The following is a 9,170-nucleotide window of genomic DNA, read 5'->3' on the forward strand; positions in this document are numbered from 1 at the left end:
TCAAGCTCGCACAGCTGGAAGTCGACTACGCTTTTTATGACAGCTTCCTTGATTGTCGTTCAATGCCTCTCGGTGTAGACTCAAAATTTCAAATAAGAGCGCTTTTTTTTGTTTGCTTGTTTCAGCATTGGACGCTAGGTTTGAACTGCCGCGAAACCTGGAAACGCTTTCAGTTAGCAATACCGAAACTGAACCCACATTTGCCGTTAGCGCCAACGCGCAGCAAGTTTAAACCAGTTTCAACTCAACTAGCTCAACGCTCGTGCTATTAAAGTTTTAAAATTTTAAAAAGCATAGAGGGCCACCTGATTGATTTTTTTTTTTAGAATAATGAAGTTTTTCTAAGTCAAGCCAAGCCAAGTACCCAAAATTTGATCCATTCGTTGTTTTTAGTGGCATAGCGGCTGTGCATGCATATGAATTGGTTTTGAAACCGGCGTGCATGCACTACACACTTTTCAAAGCCGTCTAAAGGCCCCAGATTCGAACGTTTTAGGTCACACCAATGCTGCTAATGTATGTCACGCATGTGAGCTCACGACCGCCGTCGTTTTAGCCTCGGAAGCCCCCTGTCCAGCTGTCTGCCCTGCCAATATGTCTTTCTCTTTTAAATTTGACATACAAGAGGCTGAGGAAGAGAACACAACTAAAGGCGAGTTAAGCGACTTGGGGTCGAAACAAATCGCCAAGCCTGTTGCATCTTATGAAGAGGTCCTGCCAAGGCCGGAACATGAAAGTGTGAGTATGCCGGGTGCATGTTTTGTGTGTTAATCTGCCGCCTTACCCGTGTATTTCGTTTTATGTGGAATTTCCAGCTCCACGTGGACATGGAAAAAAGTGTGCTAGACTTGGTGACTATCAAAGTAGAGTTTCTCGTCAGTGGCCAAATGGAAAGCCTTCTTCGAGGCGATATTCTAGAAGCGGTTGAAGAGAATTTGGATATAGTTCCGAGTGTTTATGAAGGTAAGTTGTGTCTCAAATATAGTTTGTGTCATTGCACTCGTTGTTTATTGTCCTTGTGCTTGCGCCTCTTACTTTCTGAAGGTGGCATGAAGGTGTGGGAATGTTCCATCGATTTAACCGAATATATGGAAAACCACCTGAACATCGACGACGAAACCAAAGTACTGGAGGTGGGTTTAGGTTATTTCTTTGCGTTAATTTCTGTGAAAACTTGCGCAGCGCCATGTCATAATGTTTACTGCTGTTTTATTGATGTATTATTCGTTGTACAAGCTCAGGTAGGAAGACGCTACTTAACCTGCTGAAGGCTGCATATCACGCGTATATACAGACACTTCTGTATTTATCTGTAAGGGTTTTAAAAAATTATTGTGCACCAGCCACTTGCTGATCAAGAGCAAACAGCTCACAAGCTAGCATATATTGTCTACATTCTTCGAGATGTAATTAAACATCAGTACTTGCCTGATTTTCTTTTAGTTGCTGAAATACTGATGTTGCCCATGGGTGCAGTTTTCGGAAAGGCTGGCTGAAGAGCCGAAAAGGAGCTGTGCTCCCTGCCAGCTGGGGAAGCAACCAATGGCTTCTGGGAAAGTTCTGTAGTTCCTCGAAGATGCCGTTTCCTCTGCTTGTTAAAATTAAAGCCAAAAGGAAGAGCCATCGACTCTAACTAAAACTGCAAAAATGCAGCAGTAAGGTTCATAACAAACGCACAACTCACCCACCCACTGAGCCGGACTTTCAGTTGTTCTTTCGTCTGGCAGGCGGAGCAGCTTGTCAGATCAGCTGTTTGGCTTGCATTTGCGAAAACTGTGCTCGCAGCCGACAGCAGTTTCACTTCAATTCTAGAAAATGCAGGCAAGTACTGATGTTTAATTACGTCTCAAAAAATGAATATCATAACATGCTACCTTGTGAGCGACATTTGCCCTCAATTAGGCCAGTACTATGCACACAGGAATATTTAAAATCTGGACAGATGAATACGGAAGTCTGTGTACAAATGCAGACGATGGCAATATGGGAGTGCGCACCGCACAGAGATACAAAACTACCATTATGCCATGCTTTTTGGAATTTACAGTAATACATAGCACAAGCAAAAATACAAGAAAGAACATCAGTACAGTTAGGTCTCTTTGAGCGCCACTGCAGTCGCTCAGTGGTTATGGCACTCGGCTGCTGACCTGAAAGGTGCGGGTTCGATCCTGGCTGCAGCGGTTGAATTTCGATGGAGGCGATATTCTAGAGACCCGTGTACTGTGCAATGTCAGTGCACGTTAAAGAACCCCAGGTGGCAGAAATTTCCGGAGCCCTTCACTACGGCGTCTTTCATAGCCTGAGTCGATTTGGGATGTTAAACCCCATAAAAACCAAAGGTCTCTCTGATTCCATGTTCTATATCCACTAGCTCTCACAGTACCATGTGAGTAACTGCTTTAGTAACCCTGATTTCTGAAATGATTTCTGCCATGCTTATGACAGGTCATCACATCCGTTAGTATTTTCCCAGCTGTCTGCACTATTGACTACTGATCAGTTGAGTGCCACATCTTAGTGTCATAAATATTTTTTTTTTTTTTCGTCTGTCACATGCTGTGTACTATATCACCATTTCTAAAAGCTTTGATATCATTGAACCGGTAGTGCCTTCCATCCATAAGGCACCTTCATGATAACCTATCTACAAACATCACCGCACATTTTTGTCACATTTGTGTCCTCTGAAGAGGTTGGTGAATGCCTTTTGCTTTTGGCGGCCAAGTGGAACCTTTGAAAGAGTGGACACAGTGCTTATAACCATATCACCAGTAAATAACTATGTACTTGTCAGTATCTTGACCAGTTCAGTAAACCAAAAGAATGGACTGTTTGATTGTGATGTGGGTCACACATTGAAGGTGAATTGAATACACAGTCAAACAGCATGGAAAATTAGGACAAATGAAGAACATGACAAGACGAGCGCCGACCTTTAACTATACTTTATTACACACTTGCATATATTTATACCCTTCCTGCCAAGACAACGTTAAGAAATGAATCAAACTTATCAACACTAATCAAGACCCGCAACTCCACAAAGCTACCCTCCAAATATTTCATTTCACGTTGTCAGGTGATAATGACGGTTTGCTGACGCACAAAGAACCACCCTTACCAAATGGTAAGCGTACCGTCTGATCGTTATGTTTGAAAATGACTGATGTTGCATGAAACAAAGGGCTACGTGTGTGATGTCATTGCTGACAATGAATAGGCAGATTCGATCCCGTACCGCTGTTCAAAGGTCTGTTGTGTTCCGTAAGCAGATGTTTAAACAACGACCTTTCTGTCAACATAGTAGCCACTGCAAGAAAAGGGTATCTAGCAGAAGGCACCTTTCACACAGTCTACTGTTCTATCACCATGTAGTGGTAGATTGGGCCAAAGGAAAACTAAGGAAAAGATAATACTGCCTTGTCACTGCTCCTACTGCTTCAGTTTTTTAGCAGAAGTGCTTTTTGTTGCTTTGTGGAAGTGGCTCAGTGCACCTGTTGGTAGCATGTCTAGCATGCCATACTTGCTGCAAGCTTGTAGGTCACACTCAGAAAAAAAAAAAGACTAGAAAACTAGCTGTATGCAGCACTTATGCTGAATTTTCTCCATGTGCAGCAGTGGTTTAGGTTTATGAGGATTTAACGTCCCAAAGTGACTCAGGCTATGAGAGACACCGTAGTGAAGGGCCCCGGAAATTTCGACCACTTGGGGTTCTTTAACGTGCAGTGACATTGCACAGTACACAGGCCTCCAGAATTTCGCCTTCATCGAAATTTGACCGCTGCGGCCGGGGTCGAACCCCCGTCTTTCAGGCCAACAGCCGAGCGCCATAACCACTTAGCCACTGCGGCAGCTTTGCAGCAGTGGAAATCAACACAAACTGCCTGACTTTTGGTACTGTTGCATGCCTTAGTGTGGCAGGTTTTATTGTTTGGCTCCAGATCATAGTGATTGACGATGAATAGCTTAAAACATAAAGTTTATCCGAGCCAAATTCTGGGGTGCAAAGATTTCTAAGCTGAGCCAGTGATAGCCATTTTATTCCCAATGAGGTGCTTGCATTGCCGCCAGAGGAGCCAGTATCGACAAAAATTATTCCTGCAGTCGATTTTACTTTGATCTCACTTGCAATATTGGTGTCTACGTATTTTGTCATGCTTTTCTTTTTGTTATTGTTGTTTTTGTTGAATTCTCACATATCGTTATTGCAGTGTGTTTTTTGTGTGCCATGGCCCCTATGTAATACCCTTGTGCAGATTGCCTTTAGGTATATTTGAATAAATAAAATTTGTGTGGCACTTACATTTGCGTGCGAGTTGAAATGAGCGTTGGGCACATTAAAACAAAGTTCACTATGTTTAACATGGTTTGTTATATGTGTTCCTTTTCAGCTTGGATGCGGAGCTGGGCTTCCAGGGCTTTTGGCTTGTCTCAAAGGTGCATCTGTGGACTTCCAAGACTATGTGAGTCTGAGATAAGCGGTGTACTGTAATGGTCATTATTCATGTGACAAAAAAAGGATATCCATTGTGAGGTTTTGTTTCAGAAGCAGCTGAGCTAAAATTTCCTTGTAATTATATACCCTTATGTCTCTTTAGAACATGGATCTGCCATTAGCTTCACATGGGCACAGAAAAATAATTATCGACTTCATTTGCACATTACTTCTTTCATTTGTGAACAAACAGGTGATGTGCCATGTTGCAATGTTGTGCCGACTTTAAAATTCTGTGCTGATGTTGAAATAAATGCATGCCAAGGTAATGTTTTGTCACAGATCCACTGATGCTAGGTGCACAGGCAATCATCAGTTTTTATTAATTCCTATGAAAATGAGCAGTTGTCATGTTTGCCATAAATTTGCTTGTGAAGATTTTTGTCCACAAGCGTTTTAATTATCTAGAAAAAGTGGCAAATAAGCTCTGAATGGTACAGGTAATGAATGTAAGAGCAAGCAAAAAAAAATGGAAAGATTTAATACGGGTAACTTTTGTACAGATAATAAGTTGACAAATTAACATGATGCAAGCTAGACACATTAGCTTGAACATTATCTGGAAGATATGTGTCAGTAAGCGTTCTTACCAATTCTAAGCACACAATTCCAGTGCCTACCTGCAAACAACCTATACAATAGCAAGGCACTTTCAGGTCCGTTGCCTCCTCCACAGTGATAAAGTAACAGTAACACTGCATCGCACTCATCCCGACTCCCGTAACTGCGCCCACTGCCTGGCTCACCTGTATCCCGTGACCTCAGGTGTCACACTCTTTCTCAAGAATTCCAACAGCCTGGTTCACATGCCCTTTATTGCTTAAGCCCATTTGTATCAAATTGACCGTGGAGGACAGGTGAATGTTGGAGTTTTTTGTTACAGTGATGACGGCAATGTCATTTACCCTGAAGGAAGTTCATTACACAGCTTTACTGGAAAAATACAGAGCTGGAGATGAACAAATGTAGTCAACCCTTATGACAAGTAAAAGGACTGCATGACTCTAAATGCCAATCCACAGTTATTCCGTATCCACACATCCTCAATCAGATGGGTGGCTTGTGGCTTGTATGCTGCAAATATCAGAGGATGAATTTTGAATTATCTGCATAAAAGACAGTCGACTATTGTCTGTGAAATTAGGAGGTGAGGAATATGGACCCTTGCATAGATCAGCAAGACAAATGTATTTGGTACCACAGCATTTTGATCAGTGCGAATTTCACCCTCCATCCTGAGGCATTATACTTGTGGAGGGTGGTCAGCGAGTAGCACGGCCCACCACCATCCCCCTTGGAAAATTTCAGGGGAGGAGGCGAGATACTGCAGACCTTTCTATAGGGTGAGGGAGATGTCGAAACGCCTCCTCTCTGGTCTGCGGCAAACCGGTTCCTCTGCCTCTAGCATCGTGCTGGCACCAGGTGCGCACAAAAGTCCAGCAAGCGATATGGCAACACATAAAGAGCCCTTATGAGAAAGGTCTGTACCCTCCGAGCCCACCCACAGCCAACTCAAGTAATCATCTGGGCATGTAGTTTGAAAGAGACAGAACTGCAAAAAGTATTGCACGTAGTATTATTGGGCGACCTTCGGAATTCACAATACTATGGTGTAAGCAGCCCTATCTGCCATTTTCAGATTTCAAGAGAGTGAGCAACCGCATAATGCTGTGGTCTTACCAGTTCTTCTGATTTGTTTTTTTACTTTTGCTTTCTGAAATAGTTTTTAGAGTTTCAGGACAGAGGTTGTATTCTGTTTAGCTGGCTGCATGTCCATCACATGGTGTCATTTGCCTTTTCTTCTTCAAGAGTAAGTGGATGAGTGTCACTTATTTGGACATTGACTTGCTCATGATAGCATTTTTAACTTAGGGAGCTTTAGGAAAAATGTTTTCAAAAGCCCAATAATGTGCAGTTTCGTGACGTTGCACTCTTTTGTGACTGACATTTTTTATACCTTGTTTTTCTTATGTCCTTCCAGAATAAGCAGGTGTTGGAGCTTATAACTATACCAAATGCCTTCGCCAATATTGGTGCACGAGTGAACAAAAGGTGCCGGTTTTTCGCAGGTGACTGGAGTTCCTTGAAAGACAACATAGCACCAAGCCAGTAAGGGCCTTTTTGATATTTTATTGTAAGCATTTTGACCATTAATATGTAACTAAGTTGAGGCATAAAAATTTCTGTCACCACAGAAAACTGCACTAAAAGGCTATTGGTGCCAAACACTTGTCTCACATTCACAGACCACATGATGCTGGTCAAAATAATTCAGAAAGAGTAAGTCCACATGAGTAGAATAAAAGAGCTGGACATGGACAGCCTTAGAACTGCCAACCTTGCAGCAGTGCCACAGCAGTGCTGTGGCTCAAAATCTGAAAGCTGTTTGTTATCCTATATACAGCATATTTTTTGTCCTGATATTACTGAAGTTAAACCTTTAGCTCTTGGCATTCAAGCTAAGTACAAGGTCAGTGGTATACTGGAATAATTGCTTTGCTTCTTATTGCCACCATTATGTGTGCGCACTTCTAAGAGGTCTGAAAATGTGGCTGCATTTGTTTCAGGTATGATCTGATTCTGACCAGTGAAACAATATACAGCACTTCCAGTTACCAGAGCTTGATCGCAGTTCTCAAGAAGGCGATCAAGCGTACTGGTTTTGTGTATCCTTTGTTGCAACAAGCATCGGTGTTGTGTCCTTTTTTCACATTTCTAATTTCGCAGGAGTGTGGAGTTTAATCTCTCTCCGTTAGTATCTTTGTTGGTGTTTAAAGTTGTATTCGAGTGAAGAAAAACTTTTGTTTGTTGGAAATAGTTAATTTATAAACTGCTTGTTTTATTTTTACTAAGCCCATGTGTATTTTGCTTTTACTGTTTGCTTTGGAGATGACCTGAAACAAAGTCAACTGAGAGGAAAAGTTGTTTAAGCATGTTAATAGCTTGGTAACTTCACAAATCACATAAACACAAGGTAAGTGCTCTGCAAACAACAGCTGGGAATTACGTGCATCGTAGAATTCAGGAGGCTTAAGGTCTAGGCTCAGTGGTAGGATGCTTGGAGAACTACAGTCTATCCTGGATATATCCTCCTTGATGGAAACTGCAAAAGTGTTCGGTATATCTGTAATATAGCATTGCATTGCAGAGTGCCGTCTTCATCAACTTCCACCTGCAGCATGCAGAAAGTAGAAATCCGTGCTTTTGCACTGACTCGAATGTAGTAAACATTCTCTAATTTATTTCAAGGGGATAACCTGCGTGTTTGATATAGGCAGTAATTAAAAATAGCCAGATTCGATATATCCAGGCTTGGCTGCAGTTTCCTTGTGTTTATTGACGACCATGAAATGAATATTGGACCTTAACAAAAGTAACAGCCTTGTTTCAGCTAAAACTTGCTATTTCGGTGTTGGAGGTGGAACAAGGTTATTTGAAGATGCCCTCGTCAAGGACGGCTTTTTCTCATCACGTGTTGTTTTTGTTATGGACAGCGGAGTGCAGCGGGAAATCCTGGAACTACGTGTCAGGTCACCTTCCTGATAGTGCCCACAGGCATTCAATAAAAAGGTCTGTACAGTGAAAAATGCTTCTATATGCTGCTGTCCATTATGTCTTGCTACTCCATTTCAAGACCATATTGCTGAAAGCTGCACTTGATGCTGTGTGGAGAGTGGAGCAAAGTTGCCCCCTTTAACCAAGTCTGTTTTGGGCATATGACATATATCTGTAGTATACAAGGGAAGGGCAGAAATTTGTCAGATTTTGGATGATAATATGTTTTGAAATATTCGAATTGCACCAAAATAAAAATAATTTTTGAAATATTCGAATTGCACCAAAATAAACTCTCTTCATGCAACTTTTCTCAGCATATTTGGCATTCGGCATATTTCCTGGCGTATAGTGCCCCAAAAGAGACATGTGAGCATGCCAGGTTTCTACAAAATTTGCATGAAAACAATGAATAAATTGCCTTGCAGTAAGAGGACAGTTGCAAACAGAACATTTATTGTACTATGCATGAATTGAGCTGGAGAGTGAGGGCATGAAGCAAGCTCATGTTGTACTACTTGAAAATGACATTGGTCTGGTTTTTCATTTTCACAGTCTCTTTTTTTTTTTTCTGTCTTCTGTAGCGACCAATATTTGTGTCCTTTTTGTTTTCCCTCTGGCTCTAGGCGCTCTGAAGGTGTCCAGCTGGGTAGCCATGAGTCTCTCTTATCCCGCTCCTCCTGCAGAGTGGCTGGTGCACGAGCAGTTGCTCCAGACATATTTCCGTCCACTGCAGGCAATGTGCACGTGATGCCAATATCTGGCCATCTCCGAGCCGCCATAACGTGTGTTGCGACACTGCGTCAGTTAAATATTTGGCTCCCAACTGTTTAAGCCCCGAGTCAACAAGCAGGTGCGTGGCCTGTGAAACGCGCATGCAGGCCTCGTGCAGGTAGGAGCGAAGGTGCCCTGCTTTACCGGCATCGACAAGAAAGCTGCCCCCTAAGGAAGCCGGTCCCCGCAACAGTTTCTCCACACTTTTTCATGGTGGTGCAGGAAGGTTAGCTTGTGGGGGTGCGCTCCATTAGTACTGTTGCACAGACTCACTGTGGTTTGTGATTGCTGCAATAGTTCGTCTTAACTGAAGCACACGCGAAACAGGTCATCTTAAGCAGAT

The 9,170-nt window shown here is 42.5% G+C and overlaps 1 protein-coding gene across 1 annotated transcript; it reads left to right on the forward strand.

The window, feature by feature from the left end:
• Positions 1-338: 338 nt before the first annotated feature.
• LOC144125796 (histidine protein methyltransferase 1 homolog) lies at positions 339-8,597 on the forward strand. Its single transcript, XM_077659504.1, has 7 exons — positions 339-738; positions 816-963; positions 1,045-1,133; positions 4,395-4,466; positions 6,480-6,607; positions 7,066-7,164; positions 7,879-8,597. Exons 1-7 carry the CDS (start codon positions 595-597, stop codon positions 8,039-8,041), a joined length of 843 nt encoding a protein of 280 aa, XP_077515630.1. The 5' UTR covers positions 339-594; the 3' UTR covers positions 8,042-8,597.
• The last annotated feature ends 573 nt before the right edge of the window (positions 8,598-9,170 follow it).

Source organism: Amblyomma americanum, chromosome 3 (genome assembly GCF_052857255.1).
Source record: "Amblyomma americanum isolate KBUSLIRL-KWMA chromosome 3, ASM5285725v1, whole genome shotgun sequence".
NCBI lineage: Eukaryota > Metazoa > Arthropoda > Arachnida > Ixodida > Ixodidae > Amblyomma > Amblyomma americanum.

Bases quoted from the DNA above. Each gene is read 5' to 3' on its own strand.
- LOC144125796 (XM_077659504.1), top strand. From the start codon at position 595: ATGTCTTTCTCTTTTAAATTTGACATACAAGAGGCTGAGGAAGAGAAC. The intron at 1,134-4,394 runs GTGGGTTTAGGT...GTTCCTTTTCAG, and splicing joins ACGAAACCAAAGTACTGGAG to CTTGGATGCGGAGCTGGGCT. The intron at 4,467-6,479 runs GTGAGTCTGAGA...ATGTCCTTCCAG, and splicing joins CTGTGGACTTCCAAGACTAT to AATAAGCAGGTGTTGGAGCT.